The 23792-nt window shown below is 36.7% G+C and overlaps 1 protein-coding gene across 7 annotated transcripts in view; it reads left to right on the top strand.

Moving 5' to 3' along the window:
* EHBP1 (EH domain binding protein 1) overlaps positions 1 to 23792 on the top strand; it is a 422755-nt gene that overhangs the window by 161760 nt on the left and 237203 nt on the right. For all 7 annotated transcript variants that reach the window (XM_069069010.1, XM_069069006.1, XM_069069005.1 and 4 more), the window contains exon 6: positions 19783 to 19964. In XM_069069010.1, coding sequence (XP_068925111.1) covers positions 19783 to 19964 — 182 coding nt within the window. The remainder of the gene's footprint in view (positions 1 to 19782; positions 19965 to 23792) is intronic.

Genomic DNA, 23792 nt, shown 5'->3' with positions numbered 1-23792 from the left:
CCTTCCTTCCTTCCTTCCTTCCTTCCTTCCTTCCTTCCTTCCTTCCTTCCTTCCTTCCTTCCTTCCTTCCTTCCTTCCTTCCTTCCTTCCTGCCTTTCCCTTTGTCACCCCTCCTCTTCCCTTCCCTGCCATGATCTGCCTAAAAGAATGTAAATTTTGATTGCTCAAACATCCCAAGATATCTTGGGTTTGGGGGCTAGATTTCTTTCTTAAGTACCATGCCTTAAACCCAATTCACTCTGGCTGTCATTGATTGGCCGACAATAAGTCCTAGCCCAAGCCCACTTTGTCATTGGGCCCTGATGGCTCAGAGTGAATATAATAGCAGTTGTTTCAGTTTTGGCCAGAAACCCTGAATGTTTTCCCCTCCCAAACTGATTTTTTTTTTGACTAGGTAAAAGAAACCATTCTTTGTCTCATTTCTGACCTAGCTTTAATCACTGATTTGGGCATTGCCTCAATCAAACTGAGACCTGGGAAAGACAGCTTAAAAATGCCAAGATTTCCTATGGCATCTGGGTCCATCTCCAGTAGTCCTGATCTGTATCTTGCCACTGCACCCAGATGGCTCCACTCCCTCCCTCACTTAAATCTAATTCACTTGCAGGTCATGGCATCATCTTCCTTATATCATGGTCCTTTTCAGGAATGAAGGACAAACAACAGCAACATGCTGATATCCATAGAAGGGGTAAAGGTGATCTGTGAAGTGCAGGGCAGAATTCCATTCCACTAACCTACAGAAGTATAGGTGAGAATATGGTCCTCCATTTGAGAGTGTACCAACAGTGGAAGCATATTATGTAGGATAGTAGTAATCTTTTTTTTTTCCTTTCTGCCCTTGAATGACTGGCAGTAGAAGCATATGTATGATGAAGGTCAATAAAATGTTAACTAGGTCATGATATGAGGATATAATTCTCAGAGATTCAAGCTTTGATTCCCAGGAGGCACCCAGTTATTGAGAGAGTGGCCAAAGTTGGAGCTATGCAATTGACTGCTCTACCAAATCATAACTTACCCAACTTTTCCGGTAAGGGAAGAATAATTGTTGACTCCCTTCCTCTCAGTAGAGAGGTAGGAGAAAGATTAAATATATGATCAAATGCAGGTGTTGTTGGTTAATTTTGCTTAACTGTTTTTCTTTGTTACTAGGGAAATTTAGATGAGAGAAATTATGTGGGAAGGTAACTATGCTATAAAGAATTATAAGAGGGGGCAGCCAGGTAGCACAGCAAGTAAGAGAACCGGCTCCAGTGTCGGGATGACCTGGGGATTGAATCCCGGTCTCAGACACTTAGCACCCACCCAAAAACACCTGGCCATGTAACCTTGAACAAGTTACTTAACCCCGATTGCTTAGGGGTGGCCAGGTGGCTCAGCGAGGAAGATCACTGGCTCCAGTGTCGGGATGACCTGGGGATCAAATCCAGGCTCTGATACTTAGCACCACACCCAGAAATAACTGGCCGTGTAACCTTAAGCAAGTTACTTAACCCCGATTGCTTAAAAAAAAAAAGAATTATAAGAGGCATCAAAATTATATAAAAAAAATAAAAATAGATCACCTGGAAATGTTTTCTAGGTGAAAATTTTTCTTTCTTAGAAATTCATTGTTAACAGAAGGTCCAGAATATCAAGGGAATTAATGAATCAATGAAAAGAAATGCTAGGGAAGGTGGTCTAGCCAAACCAGATTATAAAGCAGCAGTCATCAAAACTACTTGGCACTGGTTGAGGAACAGAGGAATAGGGCTGTGGAATAGAATAGGTACTCAAGACAGTTGTCAATGACTGTAGTAATCTACTGTTTGATAAACTCAGAGATTCCAGCTTCTGGGATAAAAACTCACTATTTGACAAAAACTTCTGAGAAAACTGGAAAATAGTATGGATAGACCAATATCTTACACCATATACAAAAATAAAGTCTAAATGGGTTCATGATTCACACATAAAGACTGATAAGGGAAGCATTTTGTGAGAGCAAGGAACAGTTTGGAGAAGGGAAGAATTTATGGCCAAATGAGATAGAATTATTTTTGGATAATTTTGGTTATATTAAATTGAAAAGGTTTTGTACAAACAAAGCCAGTGTAATCAAGATTAGGAGGGAAGCAGAAAACTGGGAAAGAATTTTTACAACCAGTGTCTCTTATAAAGGCCTCATTACTAAAACAGAGATCTGGATCAAATTCATAAGAATATGAGTCATTCCCCAATTGTTAAATGATCAAAGGATATGAATAGGCTGTTTTCAGAGAAAGAAATTAAGCATGTGAAAAATGCTCTAAATCTCTATTGATCAGAGAAATGCAAATCAAAACAATTCTTAGGTTCCACATCATATCTGTCAGATTGGCTAACATGACAAAACAGGAAAATGATAAATGCTGGAGAAGATGTGAGAAAATTGGGACATAAATGCATTGTTGGTAGAGTTGTGAACTGATCCAACCATTCTGAAGAGCAATTTGGAACCATGCCCAAAGGGCTATAAAAATGTGCATACCCTTTGACCCAGCAATACAACTTCTAGGGCTGTATCCCAAAGAGATCATACAAGTGGGAAGAGGACCCGTATGTACAAAAATATTTATAGCAGCTCTTTTTGTGGTGGCAAAAAAATGGAAATCAAGGGGATGCTAATCAATTGGGGAATGGCTAAATAAGTTGTGGTATATGAATGTGATAGAATACTATTGTGCTATAAGAAATGAGGAGCAAACAGACTTCATAATAACCTGGAGAGACTTATATAAACTGATGCTGAGTGAGGGGAGCAGAACCAGGAGAACATTATGCATAATTACATACACAACATATCTGTGATGACTGACTTTGATAGACTAGGCTCATCTCAGCAATGCAAGATTATAAGACAATTCCAAAGGACTCATGGTGGAAAAGGCTGTCCACATCCAGAGAAATAATTATGGAATCTGAATGCAGATTGAAGCAAACTACTTGCTTTCTCTCTTTTTCAATTTGTTTTGTTTCTTCTTCCTCATTATTCATTCTATTGGTTATAATTCTTCTTTATAACTTGACTAATGTTTAATGTGAAGGTATATGTAGAACCTCCGTAGAATTGCATGCTGCCGTGGTGGGGGGCGGGGGGGGGGAAGGAATAGGAGAGAAAATTTGAAACTCAAAAATTTGTGGAACTGAGTGTTATAACCTAATAGTAAATAAATTTAAAAAAATAAAATTATTGTTTTAGTTTGTGAAAAAAGGTTTTTAGTTGTTAAAAGCAATTCATAGAGTCTCAGAAGGAAGGACACCAAGGTTTTATGGCACAGACATAGAGTTATTTTAGTTAAACTTGACCCCTTCCATCTATATTGATCTGGGATCCAATTGTGGAATCTTTGGACTAGGAAGATATAAAAATAGTATTGGAATTTTAGTTGTGAGCTCCTGAGATTCCAGAGTACTTATCTTCCTTGCTGACTGTTTTTAATCTCCTTGCTTATGTTTCTACCTTCCTGGACTTCTTTTTGCCACGTTGGGGGTTGATTTTACCCCAGGAGTTATCGAATATCGTTTAATTAAGGCTATTGTTTATCTGAATCCTTGGGCTCTAGTTGTATGTACTATACATGGAACCAAAGCCAAGATAGAAAGAAAAGGGAAGAAGGACCAGAACTACAGTTAGTGGATGTAATAGTGTCCAAAAACTCAACAAAGGAGAGCAGTCATATAGGAGGAGAACCAAAAGAGGATAGTGGCATAAAAACCAAGAAAGGAGAGAATGTCAAGGAACAGAGAGTGATCAATATTGTCATGCCACAAGAAGTTCAGGAAGGATGAGGATTGAGAAAAGACTACTAGATTTGGCAAGTAAGAGACTGAAGGTAAATTTGGAGAAAGCAATTTCAGTAGAATGATGGGTTCAGAAGCTGGACTGCAGAGGGATTTGAAGAGGAAAGAAAGTCTACGTATCAAAGATGGCTTCTTTAAAGGAATTTAACCGAGCAAGGCCTGCCACTTCCTTTACTACCTTTTAAAACTTCTTGCATTAGAATCACTCATCACTTCATCATCTGGTGGTATTTCCATCCTGTGGAATCCGAAATGAGTTTCTAAGGGACAGTTCCAAAGAGGAAATACACTCATTTAAATCCTCTTTATTTGTTACATATTCAATGTATAGTAAAACACTTTTGTATATGTATTACATCCTCCTTCTAGATTGTAAGCTAGAAGGCAAGTATCTTGTCTTATTTATCATTGTATTTTCTCTATTGTCTAGCACAGTAATTTTGTGTATAGTAAACATTTGGTTGGTTGGTTGGTTGGTTGGTTGTTGTCCTTTATTCTCGAAGAGGACCAAAATGACATCACTGTGCTAGAATCAAGTTATAGTGTGTCCGACTGTGGCTGATCAGACCAATACAAGCTCAGAATGCTCTGCCACAGGGAGGGCACAAATAGTGCCTGTGAACATTTGGGGTGGATTCTCTAAATTTGTGCATCTTGTGTTTCTTTTGAGCTACTTCAGTTCTGCTTTGCTCATAGAGCATAGCACCTTCTCTGATGTAGGGATGCCATGCTGAGTGGTACTGTGCCAGTGTCTCCCATGTCACAATCAATTCCAAAGTTCTTGAGAGAGACCTCGAGAGTGTCTTTGTATTCTTTCTTCTGACCACCTTGTGAATGCTTACCCTGTGTGAGTTCTCCATAAAATAGTCTTTTTGGCAAGCATATGTTTTGCATTCAAACAATGTGACCAGCCCATTGAAGTTGTACTCTCTGAAGTAGAGTTTGAACGCTTGGCAATTTAGTTCAAGAAAACACCTCAATGTCTGGCAACTTATCCTTCCAGGTGATCTTCAGAATCTTCCTAAGACAATTCAGTTTCCTGGCTTGGCGCTAGTATACTGTTGACCATCTTCCAGGTGAAGGATTAGCCTATTAAGGAGGACTCTGACAAGAATCTTTCCAGCAGTGACTAAGAGAGAGACCTCCTGTGATTGTTATAAGACAATCTATTTCCTTTACCTTTATAGAGATGGACAGTGGAGGCATCCTCGAACTCCTGAGGGATAACCTCCTCTTGCCATATAACCTGGAAAATTTCAGTCAGCTTTTATATGAGCAATGGACCCCCTTCTTCATAAATCTCAGCTGGAATAGAATCAGTACCAGGTGCTTTGCCACATGAAAGGAGCCCAATGGCATTCAAAACTTCTTCGTCATTTGGAACCTCAGTAGGGAGGGATTGACTTCAGCCTGACATAAATGGGCAATGACTTCAGCATTGATTGATGATGATCTGTGGAGAGCACTATGGAAGTTTTAGCCCATCTCTCTAGGATCATGTCCTTACCTCTAATCAATGTGACTCCATCAGCAGCTGAGTGTTGAGATGTACCATAGATCTTTGGCCCTTAAATAGCCTTCAGGTCATCGTAAAAGTGCTTTGGATTGTTACTATCATCATAAAACTGAACTTTATCTGTCTCCTTACTGAGCCAAGAATCCTGCATCTCTCTAAGCTTTACTTGTACTTTACTTTTACTGTAATTTACTGCCTTGTTAGAGATGGATGAACTTTCCTGCTGGTAAACCCTATAGAGTTCTTATTTGTCATTTAGTAGCTTCTGAATTTCCCCATCATTTTCATCAAATCAGTCTTGATGTTTGCAATTGTTCTGACCCAGATGAGCAAATGCAGTGCTGTACACCAAATCTCTGAAAGCTGCCCACTCCTTTTCTGCTCTACTGTTGCCAATTGTATGTTGGCCCAACTTTCCCTCCAAGTTAGCAACAAACATGTTCCCTATCAGAAAAGAGCTCTAATCTGTTGACATTAATTCTTCTGGTAGTCATTTTGCCTTGAATGTGAATATTTAGCTTGGAGAGGATAAATCTAGCACTCTGGGTAAGTCTAGTCACTCACATCCTGTCTCTTCTTCTTACAATCACATAGTCTATTAAATGCCAATATTTGCTGCAAAGGTGCATCCACAAAGTTTTATTGCATTTAGGTAAGAGGAAGACAGTGTTGTTGATAAGAAGGTCATGAGATGCGCAAGACTTCAGTAGTAAGTGACCATTTCCAACTCCATTCCTCCCTAGGACTCCATGACAAGTCTGGTAGTCTGAGCCCACTCTAGCATTAAAGTCACCCAGAATTATAAGTTTTGATTGCAGAACCTACCATGTGCCTATGGTGAGAGGAGTCATCTTTGCAAACATTTTTGTACTTTTTGTATGTTTTGGCCACAGGATGGGATCCCCACCTGCCATTGTAATCAGGCCAGGTTTGGGTAAGCAGACAATTTGTAGGATACCTTTTCTAGCCCCTTCCTTACACCAGGAGGAAGCCTTAAAAGGCTGCCCTTACACCCAGGGGCTGCTGAAGCCCACTGCTAATTCCAGTGAGAAAATGACCCTGTGGCCTGTGCTGCCTGTGTGCAGTATTGTGACTACAGCTCCCAGTGTATCCATACCTGCTGCTTTGTCAATTGCCCTTCGCCACAGGACTTTGAGATAGGTAAAAAAAATAGTATGGGCAATGTCTTTTGATTCATGCATAAATTGGATTTAAGTGAGGCAGAGTTGCACAGAATTGTTGGCCTCACTTGATCCTCCAGAGTCATCACTGTCTAGTGGCAGGATAGAGTCAAGACAACTGATAAGGGCCAAAGATGCAGGAGATGACCTTGTTATCCTCTATCTCTAACCAACTCCACAGAATCTGCTTTATCTGCCTTCATGGCCATTGTAACAGATTGTTCTCATCCACCCATTATACCAGGGGAAGTCTTCACATGCTTGGGGCAGACATCCCCCTAACTCACTAAAGGGTTTGAGAGCCTGTGGTTCCCTAAACTTGGTTTAGCCCATCTCCTAAAACGGTTTACTGGGGTATGGCTGTTGAGCATACTACAGCTTCTTGGAGCCACAGGTGACAGGTGGAACAGGTGGACACCAAAGTTGGGAAGCAGCCCTGAAAAGGGCTTGGCAGCTTTCATACTAGAGGAACTAGTCTTCCTTGAATACACCCTACACCCAGGCAGGTATCATGTCTTCCTTATCATTTTATTTTCTCCATTGCTTAGCACAGTGCTTTGTGTGTAGTAAACATTTAGTAAATGGTGGTTGAATAAACAAATGTTAATATATCAATTAGGGCTCTTTATATTTCTATTATCAAACAGAATATTTAAAAATAAATAGAATATCTTAAACAGAACATTTTAAAACATAATTTTCACTTATAAAGATTGTACCTTCTCTCTTTATTCACTGTTCCTGGAGGGTAAGTATGATATTCCTTCCTCCCTATTACTACTTCAAGACTTTCCCTATGCTACAGTCTCTTTCTTTGAAGTTCACTCTATACCTATTCACCACTTAATCTTGAAGGTTAATATCTGTCAACACCTGGGACATTTTCCTTTCTTCATCAGTGAGTTCATTGCCTGGTTCACAGTTTCCAGCTTGATTCCAGTTCCTCAATCTATTCAGCTCCCATAACCTACTTATACCTTAACTGTTCACAGGGATGATCATACCCTTGATCTCACCATCAACCACAAGTATTCTACTTTTGTGTTCGTGTGAATTCTAAAATTACTTCATGTGATCAGAATCACACTGATCATTGTATCTCTTCCTATGCCTTCCTTCTTCTAAACATATCTCTACTGTGACTTCCACTCTCTCTACTTATTAATCTTTTCTAAAGCCATCACCCTGTTCTAATTATACTCTTCTCTTAGTAAATCAGTTCAACTCTACACTATCCCACCCAGTTTAAACATCTCATCATTCTTGACTCTTGATTTTCATTCACCTCATATATCCAATCAGTTGCCAGATTTTGTTCTTTGCATTTCACTTACATCTCTATCATACATATGTCCCTTTCTCTTAACTTACACAGCCACCGCTTTAGTTTAGGCCCTTATTACTTCTTGCCTTCACTATTATAATAACCTCAGTTATTCTCTCTGCCTTGGATCTCTCCCTACTCCAGTCTATTTTCCCTGTAGCCAACACAGTAATTTCCTATATGTGCTTCCTCCCAAGAAAGTTCTCTACCTCCCTTTTATCTCTAAGCTCAAAGTTAAGCTCCTTTTTTCTGGCATTGAAAGTAATTTATAACCTGGCTTCTTCCTATATTTACTGCCTTCTTACATAGTATATCTCTGTATGCTGTCTGTGGTGCACCCATCTTGGCCTACTTGTTTTTCTATATGCAGGACATGTCATCTTTTCTCATTTTCCCTTTCATGGGCTGTCTCCCATATCTGGAAGGACTTCTTCCTCACTGCCACCTCTTAGAATCGCTGCTTATTTTTCAAGACTAAATTTATTTGTCTCTTTTTATAGGAAATATTTTCTGATCCTCCCGGAAGCTAGTGTCCTCCCTTGCAAAACTACATTGAATTAATTTTGTATATGTTTTATATACATATACATACACACACATATATGCATGTTGTCTTTCTGTTTAAGATATAAATTCCTCGAGGGTATGGATCATTTTACTTTTGTCTTTGTAGCTACAACATTTAGTGTATAGGTATAGTAAACTTGAATTTGTGTATAAATTTCAGTATTACATTTCTTCACAGGTGTCTAGCTTCATTATTTTCAGAGTGTAAAATTTGTTAGGAAAGCAAAAGATCTTTCTTTAACAATTTTAAAAATATTTTCTTTAGAGCTACAGATAGGACCTTAATTCATAAGTGTTGTTTCCTTTTCATAGACATTAGTCTAAATTCAACTAGCATCTCTGATAATACAGTTTTGACTACCTAAAGTTTCTCTGAAGAATTTTTGGTGAGATATGAGAGGTTTTCCTCTCATGTCCCTGTGAGATTGGGAACTGCTGAATGACTGAAATCTTGAATAACAGACCTAACATTACTTCCATAATTGGATTATAGTTTGAATGTTTAGCTCATATATTTTTAATCTTTCTTTTCCTATATATGTAAAATACTGCATGTAAATTATTGTTTTATTTTGTTAAGCATTTCATTCTAAAAGCCACATAATTTTTAATAAACCTTTTAGACACTTTGAGCACTTATTTGGGCATTTCTAATGGAGGTTTTTTTTTTTTAAAGTTTGCATTTATCCTTCTAACCCTTCCATCCAACCATCTATGTTGGTTATTTTAGTTTATATGGTTTCTAATTAAGTCTTTGTGGTTGAGAGAGCTCCCTGTAGCATGTCTATTTTAGCATTTAATTGCTCCATAGGCTCCAAATTAAATTCTGTAGTGTTGCATTTTGCTCTGCTGATGAAGCAAAGATCTTTTTTACCATGACCTAAGCAATGTGGTACTTGTGACAGCTCACAAGACCAGCATGCAGATTTTTAAAAAACAAAACTTTTTTTTTTCTTAGCATGTGGTTGATATAACTAAAAAGACAGTGATATAAAAGATTTTTCTTACTATATTTGTATTATGATATTTTTAAATAGTTTGAATTATTTGTACTCAAAACTGTTAACTGTTACACTTCATTGCTATAGTACAACAAATTACTTTGTTTTTAGTCAGTTGATAAATGAGATGGATGAGACTGGGAGATTTAGATTGTATTTGAGTGAAGGCCAGTAGGTAGATTTTGGCTCAATATACGAATAACTAACAGTTAGAGCTATTCAACAATAGAAAGGCCTGTGTTGCAAAACAGTGAGTTCTCTGTTACTGGATGCATTGAGGCAGTGGAAGAATAACTGTCTGTAGAAATTTAGTAGAAAGCAATCTTGAATTGTTTGGAAATTAGACTGTATAATCTCTGAGATCTTTTTCATCTTGAAGATATTATCATGTGATATTTTTTATGCTATTTGAATTGGTGATAGAAAGGGAAATTTGCACAAATTTATCTGACTACATACATTTTTATAACACTGAGTAATTCACATAATACTGAAACCAAGAAGACGGCAAGAAGACTAAAACTCAAGTTCTCATGTGTGTATAGGTACAATTTCACAATGTGTATGTCTATTAGCATTGATTGTTTTGTCCATTTATCCATAGGCCTGTTAGAGATTTTTGTACAAGGTGTCTGGAGGTAGTCACGGAAGCTATTCATTAAAAGTAGAGAGGATTCTTCCCTTCATTATAAGTACCAAAAGATGAAATAACCAAATATGTCATGGAATGGTGTTTTTTGTTGTTTTTGAGTTCATGATAAATAAGATTCTGCAAATTCCTTTATTTTGCCTTTCAGAGAGAACATTTGAAATATCCTTCCCTTCCCTCCCATCTCCTCTTCTCCCTTCTTCTCTCCTCTCCCTTCCCCTTTTTCCTTACTTCTTCCCTTCCCCTCTTCCCTCCTTTTCTCCCTTCTCCTTTCCTTCCCTTCTTTGTCTTACCTCTTCTGGCATGATTTGAAATTAGAATGTCAATATGGATAATATGGCTACGCTCTAGTTCCTCAAGATGGGATTTAACATGCTGATTCTTAGCTTTCATATTGAGAATATCAGTGGTTAAATTATTGGTTATAGAACTGTTAACATTAGAAACTGTTAACATTAGAACTCACTAGCCCCTTTTTTTCTTCCATTTACATATTAATGAAAACTGAAGTATGCTGCATGTGACTGAAGGCCTCTTTATATTTGCAAGTTCTGTTATTTGCTGTAAACAAAAAATATTTATCCCCTGGCAACCAGTCCAGGTGTATATTTGAACTGTTTCCAGCTTGAGTTAATTCAATTAAATAAGCACTTATTAAGGGCCTACTACATGCCAGACTATCAAACAAAGACAAAATCCAACCTATCTGTCCCCGCAAGGACCATATCTTCTGCTGGCACACAGAATCTCCTTTCTACCATGTTATAGTATCTTTATAGGAATTGATTGTATATTTTGTCATAAACACCATCTCAAAGAAGAGATATGGAAAACATAGTAAGTACCGAAAGTCATAAAAAAAGATAATAATTATGTTTTACCAAAAGCAAAGCAACTCATTTTAGATGTATCAATTCTTTCATCATCTTCAGTGACTTCTGTGCAGTCAGACCATCAGATTACAAAAAAGGATACAAAAAGATGAAAATAAGGCCAAACTTCCCTTTCCTATCAAAGGGATTATCATTCTTCCTGTCTCCCAGGTTTTTAATCTTTGTATTCTCTTTTCTTCATTGCACATCATATCTAATTATTTAACAAATTTAGCCGTTTCTGCCTCCACAGCACCTCTTGCATCCTACCCTTTCTCTGTACTTAGATAGCTACAACCTTAGTTTAAATCCTCAACACTTCTCACTCAGATGACTGCAGTGATCTCCTGACTGGTCTACCTGCTTTAGAAATCTCTTCCTACTTTAGTCCATCCTCCTCACAGCTACCAAAGTGATTTTCCTCAAATATAGGCCTGACAATGATGATTCTCAACTCTAGTGATTTCTTCTTTCTTCCAGAATCAAATATAAACTCCTCCACTTATCTTTCAGAGCCATGTACAATCTTGTCCTATCTTTCCAGCTGTAGTGGACATTATTCCTCAGCTTGATTTCAATTCCCTAGACATAGTGTTTCCCTCAGGATAAGCTCATCACCTGAAATCTCATCATCAGCCTGTGGTGTTGAAAGAAGCTTAGTGGAGAGGAGACTGGGATGAATCTATAGATCTGAGACTTAAAAACATAGAGATGATGATTAAACTCTTGGGAGCCAAAGAGAGAGAGAGACACACACACACAAAGGAAGAGAGACAGAGAAGCTTTAGCACATCCTTAGCACCCTCATTTGCCTCTCCTCTCTGGTTGGCAGGCTGGACCCAATAAATTCAACTTCCTCTTGAGGGCAGGGTCTGTCTTTTTCTTATTTGTTTCCCTATTGCTTAGCACAGTGCCTAGTATCTAGTAGGTGTTTAGTAAGTATTTATTTACTTGGATATTCTCTCTCTCACTCTGTACCCAAACAAACTGATCCTTTCTCTGTTCCTTACAGGGGAAATTCTTATCTCCATGGTTTTGCACTGACCATCCTCCATGCCTGGAATGTATGACTTTTGCATTTCTAATTCATAGAATCCCTTTTATGTTACAGCACCTTCTACATGAATACTTTTCTAATCTCAATCACCTGCCCTCTCAAACTACCTTGTGTTTAACTATTTTGCATTTATTTGCATTTATTCTATTCAGATTTACTCTGTACATGCTTATATATCCTTGTCTTTCATATTAGAGTCTCCTTCTGACTAGGGATTATTTCATTCTTTGTACTGAATTTTTCTACATTATTTCAATGCCTGAAACATAGTAAGTACTTAATAAATGTCTATTAATTGATTTATTGAGGAACTAATTCTTTAACTGGGGTGGATCAATAAGATTACTAAAATAGACAGTTTAGTCATGCCTCAGTATCAATGAACCTTGAATGTGATCGTAATTACTACACCAAAATGTTCTGTTATGCATTTGCAAATACAAGTTAAAAAAGCAGTTAATTCTATTTTTTAGATACCTGATTTTTGTGGTACTGGGAAGTCATTCTGAAAGCTATCTGAACCATTTCTGGGGGGGAAGCACATTTCGATCCAATTTTTATTTCTTCAGAATGTTTTATATAAGAAGAAAAGATGAATTTATAGCATGTGATTTATTTTATGAGTAGAATTATGTTAGATAAAAAAAATGCAAGGATGATTTTTTATTAGCCAAGTTAATAGTCATCCTGGGGTTAGCAGAAATGAAACAGCAGGAAATGAACTTATTCTAAGAAATTACCATAATTTGAACACTTCAGATGAAAAATTTGTTGACACTTTATTGTAATGTGAGATTATCAGCAACCATCATTTGACTCCACTAGCTGTATGTTATTTGCCAAGTATATTAGCTTTAGGAGAAAAAAAAATGGAGACAGCTGAGGTAGGCCTTTTAGTAATAAAGGTGAAAATGTTTAAAAGTGATTGAAATGATCATGAAAAAAGTTAGAAACCTTAATATATTTTATTTGTTCTTCTTATTTTTACTTTGTTTTTCAAAAGAAAAGTTAGACTAGTTTACCTCCTATACTTGTGACTATATTCACCCACCTATTGCTTCTGGTAATTGACCACTTAAAAGGGAAATTGAAATAAAAAACTGATTTTGCTTCTGTTTCTCTGCCAAGGAGAATAAATGACCTTTGGATTAGAAAGACCAAAACAAAAATGATTTACAAGAAGTTTAAACTGAGGATATAAGGAGTTAATAGAATATATCTGGCTGCCCATCTTGAGTTCAAGCCTCCATACCTTAGAGAACTGAAAGAATTGGTGGATATGATGGCTTAGCAATTTTCAGTGATCTGTGATTGATTGTGGGGCAAGCTATACAACAAAATAGTAATTATCAAAATTATTTGGAACTAGTTAAAATAGATCAATAAGTAGAATAGATTAGGTATTCAACACACAAAGCGAACATGGTAGCCTAATGTTTGACAAAAATTGCTGGGAAAATTGGAAAACAGTCTGGTGGAAATTAGATTTAGTCCAACAACTCACCTTATACATCAAGATTTAAGCTCCAAATAGATATATGACTTATATGTGAAGAGTAGCATAAACACATTAAAGTAGCAAGAAGGAAATTGCCTTTTAGATCTGTAGATAGGGGAGGAGTTCATGACCACAAAGAGATAGAAAGGATCACAGAAGATAAAATGAACAGTTTTGATTACATAAAATCAAAAAGTTTTTGCACAAGCAAAACCAATTCAGCTAAAATTAGAAGGGAAAAGGTAACTGGGGAAAAAATCTTTGCCACAAATTTTTAAGAATGAAAGCCATCTCCAGTTGATAAATGGTGAACAAATACTTATAAACAGCCTTCAAAATAAGAAATTCATGCTATTGGTAGCCATGTTAAAATGCTCCAACACATTAATAATTAGAGAAATGAAAATTAAAGCAACTATAATCTTTTACTCCATAGTCATCACATTGGCAAAGTTGACAAAAAAAGGAAAGTGTCAAATACTGTAGGGGACACAGGAAAACAGGTTAATGTACTGTTGGTAGAGCTGTGAATTAGCCCAGCCATTCTGGAAAGTAGTTTAGAACTCTTCTAAAAAATTATTAAATTGTGCATACCCTTTGACCTAGAAATGACACTAGTAGACCTATGCCCTAAAGGACCCATATGCACAAAAATATTTATAGCAGCACTTTTTGTAGTGACAAAGAACTGAAACTAGGGGTGTGACCATCAGTTAGGGAATGGCTGAACAAATTGTGGTATATGAATGTTATAGGATATTGCTTTCCATAAGAAATGAAGGGGATGCAGAGTGAAGTGGGCAGGAGGAGGAGAAAAATGTATTCAGTAACATTGTGATGATAACTTTGAGAAACTTAAGAATTCTGTTCAATGCTATCACCAACCATGATTCTAGAGAACTGATGATCACCTCATGGTACAGCGTGAGAGACACATTTTTGGATATAGTCAATAGGGCTTTTTTTTTTTCTTGACTTTGCTAATTTGTTACCAGGGTTTTGTTTTTCTCTTTCCATTGTTGTTGAGGGGAGTTGAGGGAGAAGAAATAAATTTTCATTAACTGAAAAGATAAAATTTAAAAAACAAACCAAGGAAATATTGTGGGGAATGAGAAAGGCCAAAGAATCAGAGGAAACCAAATATCGCCCTGATTTTCAGGAAAGTAGTAACTGAAAACCATTGGTTACTATATTGATTTCAGGTTCCTGAAGAAATTCTAGAATGTTTTATAAGTGGAATGATAATTATTGACTCTTGACAAGGAAATTGATTACAAAAAGTCATTCTGACTCCTTCTGAGAGAAAGAATTCCATAGTAAACATGTTGCCTTATTTTTGAGGAATGAATGATTTATTGAATGAATGGAAATTTATTGAATAAATCAAGCAGCTGGGTTATTCAGTGGATAGAGAGCTGGGCAGGAGTCAGGAAGATATGAGTTCAAATCTAGCTTCAGACACTTACTGGTTATGTGACCCTGGGAAAAATGAGCTGGAATAGGAGGATATGGAAAACTACTCCAGTATCACAAAGGGTCACATAACTGAAACAACTGAACAAGTGCCAGGCACTGTGCTAACTGTTGGGAATACAGATATAGAAGTGAAAGTCCGTGACCTCAAGTGCCTTACATTCTAGTAAGGAGACAACAAATGTAGATAAGTATTTCCCATAGAATGCATTTTAGGCTTGGGGAACCATATTTAAGCCATAGGGTAGCTGACTAATGTGCCCTTATCTGCTTTCTAGATATAACAGTAGTATTGTGCTATGAGTAGGAAGTAGAAAGTGAGGTGGGGAGGGGATGGGATGGTACATGAATGTTGAAAAGGCAGATCACAAAATGACCTAGGACCTAGGGGTGGGGAACCAGCCCTTTGACTGAATCCAAACTTTACAGAACAAATTTCCTTAGTAAAAAGATTTGTTCTGTAAAACATGGACTCAGTCAAAGGCCAAACCCAAAGACCTAGAAGGGCACATATGACCTCGAGGCCACAGGTTCCCCACCCCTGGCCTCAGTGGTTGGTGGCTGGAATATGAAATGCATTCTGATCTGTGGTGGGCTAGATGTAGTAGACTTACATGATTTTTCACCAAGCAAGGCAGCTTAGTCCAAGGACAGGAGTTCCAAAGCCAAATATTATTGGAAGTGGAGTGGGGGAAGGAGATGGGAGTGTAGATTGTATGTGTGTGGGAGAAGTGAGGCAGATGGCAAAATGGACTAGTGGGATGACTGAATGGGTTTTTGACAAGGCTATTTGTGAAATCAAGGGAATGTCATAGATATAATCTTCCTAATTTTTAGGAGAGCATTTGATAAATTCTTTTATGTTGTTCTTATGAAGTAATTTAATTTATAAGGAGAGAGTACATTCATTAAGAGAGACATAGAAAATGAGAGATATGATAATCCTACTGAATTCTCTGGTCAGTTCACTTTGTGTTAAGATTTTGGGTCAAACAGATTAGGAAGGATATTGATAAATTAGTATCCAGAGAATGACTAGATTGATGTAGGATTTCTAAATCATGTTGTATAAGGAACAGCTGAAGGAACTAGATATCTTCAGATAAGAGAAAAGATGATTTAGGGAGGTTATGATAGGTGGCTTCAAAGATCTGAATGGCTCTCACATGGAAGAGGAATTAGGCTTGCTCTGCCTGTTCACAGAACTTAGAACTAAGAAATGTTGACTTAGGTTCAGTGAAAGGAAAGGCTGACTTTCTAGCAATTAGTGCAATTCAAAAATGGTTGCACTTACAGATGAATTATTTTTTCAGTTCCACCAGTATCCCTGACCATAGTGCTCCTTTTCTTGACTCCTTGTTGTCAGTAACATAGATCACTAGAGTCACAAACATCAGCCTCAATGCACAACAGCTTCCCCCTTCATCCTTGCAGTCAAGCTAAATGAGGTCCATTGAAAGAACCAAAAGAGAGATATTCTTTATATGAGGGCCCATCCTTTTCATCAGTTGTGCTGAAGGGATATTCTGCACCACTTGCAATGGCTTACTCAGGGCCTGAGTGGGTGTTCAAACAAACAGTCTTTTTAATTAAAATGTATTCAAGTACCCTTGGGTACAAGCAGTTCCCTAGGAATTAAAAGCAGTCAATAAAGAGGTCCCCTTGGGTCTCAGAAACCCCCCAACAGTCTTAAAATCTGCTTTTCTACCCTTCTTGTCCAAAGGGTCCACAGCTAGGTGGGTCAAACCACTTGAAAGCCAGTTTAACCCATATTGGCCCAGGTCTCACCACAACTTTTTTGCTCAGTAGTCCTAGTTCTGTGGGAGTATGTGTCTGTGTGTAAGGTTGTTAACTCACACTTCTAATCTAGTTCCCACATAAAATGATAATTCCAGTGTTTTCATTTTAGAGTGAGAAAATTGAGACCTAGAGAGGTTAAATGACTTGCCCAGTAAATTCCAAAGTAGAGTTTAAAATCCTAGTCTTTTGTCTTCAAAGACAGAACTATCTGCGGTTAGTCAAATATTTGAGGGCCACTGTCATGTTACCTGTTCTTCTTTGGCAGACAGCTACAGTTGAGGCACACTGTCATAGAAGTTAAGAGCTAGAAGGGACCTAAGAAGCCTCTAATGTGGAAGAAAGGGAAGGGGAAGGGAACAGCATTGATTAAGTGCCAGATATGTGCCAGGCACTGTGCAAAGCCCTTGACAAAGATCTTTACATCAACACTGGGAAGAAGGTGCCAGTTTTATACTTGAGGAAACTGAGGCAGACAGGTTAAGTGACTTGTCCAGGGTCACATAACTAGTAAATATATGATACCAGTTTGAACTCAGATCTCCCTGACAACTTGGAGTCTAACTTTCCCTCCAGGTAACCCATTCCACTTTTAGATAGTTTTAATTGTTGAGGGGAGGGATTTTTTTTTTAAATACAAGTCTAAATCTGCTTCTCTACGTTTTCTATTTATTGTTCCTTAGTTTTGCCCAATGGGATTAAGCAGAACAAGGCTAATTCCTTTTCCACATGACAACTCTTCAGGTACCTGAAGATGTCTGTCCCGTTCCCTTCTACAATTTTTTTTTCCTTCTGGCTGAACATCATTAATTCCTTCCATTAAATTTCATGCGACATGTTTTCCAGTCTTCTTACCATAACAATTTCTCTCTTATGGATGTATTTCAACTTGTTAATGTCCTTCCTAAAATGTAATCCATAGAATTGAAAATAGGACTCTGGGTGTGGCACAACCATGGAGCATTTCTAATGTAATTATTATCTCACTTATACAGAACTTCTCTTATTGAAACTTGGAATAGCTTTATATATATGTATATATATATAATATTTATTTATATGTTTATATGTAATATATAATATTTATATAATAGTAACTTTTTTCCTTCAATATCACACTTTTTACTTATATAAAACAAGAGTTATATGACTTCCAGATCATTACTTTATAGTTATGTGACTCTGCACAAGTTACAGTGTAAAGAACAAATCGCTTTGGACTCCCAGCTCTGGTGAAGTGAAGAGTATGTTGGATTTGGAGTGAGAGAAATTTTGTTTGAATCTGTTTCTCCTACTTGATATCAGGTTGATCTTAAGCCAGTCACTTAACTTCTGGGTACCTCAGTTTGAACTTGATGATCTCTGTGGTCACTTTTTAATTCCAGATCTATGGTCCTTTAGATTTTTTTTACAGAAACTATTTTTTATGACTATATCTAAGTCATTGTCAAAATATTTATCAAAACAGTACCAAAGACAAATCTTTTACACATGAGGAACTGAAGCTGGGTCAGCTAGTGTCTGAGGCCATATTTGAACTCAAATCTTTCTAACTCCAGGCCCAGTGCTTTATCCATGGTACCACCTAGCTATCCCGTACTAATTAGTAAGAACTTAGATTTAGAGAAACCATCACAAAATAACTCTCTAAAATTATTCATATTTCAAGTTTCCTCTTAATTTATTAGCATAAATGTTTTGTTTGTAAAGTGAAAAAATGATTGGTAAGGTATAAAACTGTTTTTAGAATTAAACTCAATTTTGTATAAAACAAACAAAAAATGTGGAAATTTGCTTTGAAATGCATTTAGAATTGAAGCTTAGAATCTTGTATTCTTGTAGTGTTAGTTAACTAGTCTAAAGGTACAATAATAGATCATTGTTCATATTGGTGTATTAAATTGAAACTCCCTGATTGTATTTTTTTCATTTTACACATTGTCAGAACCTTGGACCCTAATCTCTTTCTTTGATTGACAGTAGCGGTCAGGGAAAGAACACTTGTATTGTTTGTGATAGTGGCATCTGTTCAACTTGATTCATTTGAGGGTATTTGCATATTCTTAAGTATTTCTTCTGAGAGGGCCTAAATCCTTCTCAAGTGTTTGATGCATTTTTGAAATTCATTCATAAGGTATCTACATGCACTAATAGTTCTGTATTATATTGCTATGCATAATCTTGACAGATAAGGCTAGTTTCTTTAAACAAGGTATTCTTTGGGGATGACACATTACATTCTGACTCATTCTGCTGGGCAGAAATGTCAAGTACTTTGGAAAAGGATGCTCGAATAATATTTTGATTAAATTAGTATTCCTCATTTGAGACAAGTTTGTCAACCACAATAAATGTACAAATTTTATTTAAAATAATTCAAAAATTCAAAAGTGTTTATAGTATCAGATTTTTCTACATCTTGAATTACAAATCTAAGTAGTTCTTTACATTTTTGTTAAAAGTCTGAGATATAGTATATTGTGTATAGATTGTTTTAATTGTTAAAAACTTGCCATGACACCACAATAAAATAAATATGGATGCTGATTTTTTCTTCCTCATTTTTATTATTTGCATTGGAAGCTTTAGAAAGCTAAATCAAAATGCTACTATTTTTATTTCAAAGCTTACCTTTTGATAACTTTTCAGAAACAAACAACAGGGTTATAACAAGTCTAACCATTACTTTTTCCTTTTCCTCTCCTCTTAGGCTTTTCTTTCCCAGCCTTCCTCTTGATCCTCTATGCTCTTCCCTTTGGGATTTTTGCTGTCTGAAATTCTGTACTTGTTTCATTTGGAAATCAGAATTGTGGCCAAGCTTAGAACTCAATCAGAAATGGAGCCTTAGACACAGCAATAACTTAGCCAATACCTTCTTTAAGTTACTGTTATATAGGACTTTGCTGAGAGAATAGCGTTTCTAACTTTTGCTTGATTTAAGTAAGATACAATTTGTCAAAAATTGTTCTTTTTGACTGCTAATTAAATGAGATTGAATTGCATTACTATGTTTATCTTTCAGGAATCTCCATCAGGACGTAGAAAAGCACTTGCTACTAGCAGCATCAATATGAAACAGTATGCAAGTCCTATGCCTACGCAGACAGATGTCAAGTTAAAATTCAAGCCATTGTCTAAAAAAGTTGTATCTGCGACTCTCCAGTTCTCATTATCTTGCATTTTTCTTCGTGAAGGAAAAGCCACGTAAGTTATGTTTCCATTAAATACCTTGCTTTAAATTTTCTTTCAAAGGAAGGACTGAATAGAGGACTGTTCTACACTATCAGTAGCTGAGAACAGCTTTCACTGTACCGTTCATTCCCATCCTACTTTGAGAATCTGAATGAAATGAACTTTTTGTCATAACTATAGCCACTTATGGTATTTCAGAAAATGAGCAATAATACAAAAGTGAATATAAGTGGCATCAAATTTAAAAATTCACATTGTAAGGCACTATTTGTATTCTATTTCCTTCAGGATCAAGTAGTCAATCATTTTGTGATTCTGAAATATATAGACTTTTTAAGTTTTGGATAGCTATTTGAATCATCTCATAGCCTCCCTTCTACAAGAGGCTGTTCCCAGCCCTCTCAGCTGCTAGTGCCATCCCCACCTTCCTTCTATTTGTATGTACCTAGTTATTTACATACTGTCTTCCCTATTTAAATGTACATTCCTTGAAGACATGAACTGTTTTTTGCCTTTATATCCCCATTACTTAGCAAAGTGCCTGGCATAGAAAGAGTGCTTAACAAATTCTAATTGTTTTAGTGATATGAAAAAGGCTTATATAAAAAACACTTGGATGGATGCATGCATAAGAGAAGAATTTTTAATGGTTTCTTGCTCTTTGACTGAATTTTCCTAGAATTTTATAATTATTCAACAAACATTTATTAAGTGCCTACTGTGTACCAGACACCATGCTGAACTCTAGGAAAACATTAATAGGAGATAGAAACCACAGAAATGAATTGATCTATGTGCATAGTAAATAAATAAATTGTTCAATATCATTACTGTCCTAAAGCATTAATTAAGCAACTAATTGTATGTGTACAGTTTTATAGAATGTACAATTTTATAGAACTGGTCCTCTCTAGGAGATTAAAATTTAAGACAGGCAAAGTAATATGAATACACACACCTAGAATACATAGATGACAGAAAAAGAACATTGAAGATAGTTATATCATATATGTAGGATAACAATATGTGATCTTTTAGGATTTCACTGTAAGGTTACTTATTTAAATGGTGTGAGAGTACAAGGAGAATAAGAATGAATGAAATGTCCAACTGTACTTGAAAAAGCAAGAAGAAAAATACTACTGTCTTTCAAAGTAGATTCATATATATTGGGTACAGTGGAAATGAGAATAGTTACCATATTACTATATACTATATTATATACTATATTACTACCAAGACCCAAATTTCAAATTCATTACATTTTAACATTTGGTACCAATTTACATAGCAATAAACGATTCAATTAAAAGCAAGAAATGATGATAATTGACAGTAGTGATTACCTCTTTAGAAAGGCTGAGAGCTAGTTTAATGAGATAAATTGATGGCCTAGAAAGGTACAATTAAGGAATCCTTAGTGATCCATCCTAGAATACTAATTCAGAGACCAAAACTAATTTCTCATCTGACTCCACTACTTTGGAACTTCTCTGACTTCTCCACCATGCCTCAGGAATTTTATGATTGGGCTAACCTCATCCTATAACTTCATTGGCTTTGATAACTCTACTTCATTACTAGCCTCTGCCTCATTGATTGAAGGGTAGGGCCATGAATTCCAAGTCAGACAAATCAGACAATTCCTCATTTGTCACCTGGTAGCACTACTTTGGTACTTCTTCACCATGCACCTGAGTCAAGTGCCTTTTCCCTAATTCCTGCTTTTTAGCTTCATTTTGCATTTTGTCTTCTCATATTAGATTGTAACCTCCTTGAGAACAGGGACTGTCTTTCTTTTTTAGTATTTATATCCCCAGGGCCTAGCACAGTGCCTGTCATATATTATTGTTGTTATTTAGTTTTGTCAGACATACAACTCTTTGTAATCTGATTTGTAGTTTTCTTGGCAAAGATAATAGAATGGTTTCCCATTTCCTTCTCCAACTCATTTTACAAATGAGAAAACTGAGGCAAACAGAGTTAAGTGCTTTGTCCAGGGACATACAGCTAGTAAACGTCTGAGGCTAGATTTGAACTTGGGAAGATATCTTCCTGACTCTAGGCCTAGAACTCTTATCTACTGAACCACCTAACTGTCTTCATAATAGCAGGTGCTTAATAAATATTTATCGACAATTATTGACTAAGAGGTTTTATGAATAAGAACATTATTGAGTAAGAACCTTTTAGATTCAGATCTGAAATTGCAAGTAAAAAAAAAACAAAGGAAAGCAAATTCAAGAAGAAGTGATAATACAACATCAATGGAAAACCCTTTGATTAAAATGTCTGTTGCTACACAGAGTAGAAACTAATCAATAACATGTTCAGAAGCCTAGATGAGAGAAAATTCAATCAAATCAGGGGCTCTATCCTGATGAACCTAGAATTACTCACTTTCAGTTTAAAAAATAAACACATGAGACACAGAGGCAGGCCCAGAAAAGGCCTGATCAACTCGGAGGGCAAGTCATCCCACCAACCACAAGGGCCACTACCAGGCCTATCACCAAAGGGCTGGGACTGGTAAGAGCAAGGTAAGAATCAAATGCAGGGCCCCTGTCCCCCAACAGCAAATACTCCAGAGGCTACCACTTCATAGCCCAGAAATTAACAAAAAAAAAAAAAGCCCCTATCAGGACCTCCAAAGACCAGGATGACAGAGTGAACCTTGCCTGCTCCAACCCCCCCCCCCAAAACATAGTAACTATTGCCTGAGGGCAAAACCCTCTATAGTAAAGGCTTGTGATCCCTAGAGGAAAGGCATGGCTAGGACCCTGCCTCCAGATGGGTAGAAAGCAGACTACAAAGACTCTGAAATCCTACCATCATCAGAGGGAGGAACCAAATTCAGAGGGAGACAATGTGTACTCCACACCCACAGCTGAAACATCAACCGGGAATGGGTCTCAAGCACTGAAAGCTCACCTAGATGAGATCAAAAGGAACTTTGAAAACCAAATGAGAGAGATAGAAGACAAAATGAATAATGCTCTCAAAACCAAAATTGCAGAATTAGAAAAACATTATAATGAAGAAAATATCTCTCTAAAAAGAAAAGTATATGATATAGAAAAGGAGCTCCAAAAATTAACCAAGGAAAATGATTTGCCAAAAACTAGAATCAACCAAATTGAAACAAATAACTCTATGAGGAACCAAGAATAAGTCAAAAAAAACAACAAGAATGAAAAATTAGAAAAAGAGGTAAAATACCTCAATGGAAAAATAACTGACCTAGAAAACAGATCCAGGAGAAATAATCTGAGAATCATAGACCTACCAGAAAATCATGATGAAAAAATGAGCCTGGACAACATTCTCCAAGAGCTCATTAAGGAAAACTTCTCTGAGATACTAGAACCTGAGGGTAAAATAGAAATCAAGAGAATCCACCAGACACCTGCTGAAAGAGATCCCAAACTGAAAAGTCCTCCAAATGTCTTGGCCAAACTCCAGAACTACCAGGTAAAAGAGAAAATACTTCAAGCGGCCAGAAAGAAACAATTCAAATATTGAAGGTCCACAGTGAGGATCGCACATGATTTGGCAGCCTCTACACTGAAAGATCAGAGGCAGTGTTATACAATTTTCCGGAAGGCAAAAGAGCTCAGGTTACAACCAAGGTTCATATACCCAGCTAGACTGAGCATATTCTTCCAGGCAAATAGATGTCATTCAATGATATAAAAGAGTTCCAGACCTTCCTGATGAAAAAGCCAGAACTCAATGGAAAAATCAGCCTCCAATTACGAGATGCAACAGTGACATAGAAAGGTAAACAAGTAAAACACACACACACACACACACACACACACACACACACACACACACACA

This window comes from Petaurus breviceps, unplaced genomic scaffold (genome assembly GCF_028583685.1).
Source record: "Petaurus breviceps papuanus isolate PSGF00001 unplaced genomic scaffold, PetGlider_PUasm1.0 90775, whole genome shotgun sequence".
Taxonomy (NCBI): Eukaryota; Metazoa; Chordata; class Mammalia; order Diprotodontia; family Petauridae; genus Petaurus; species Petaurus breviceps.
The sequence above is the reverse complement of the archived record's forward strand: the minus strand, read 5'-3'. Positions and strand labels throughout refer to the sequence as shown.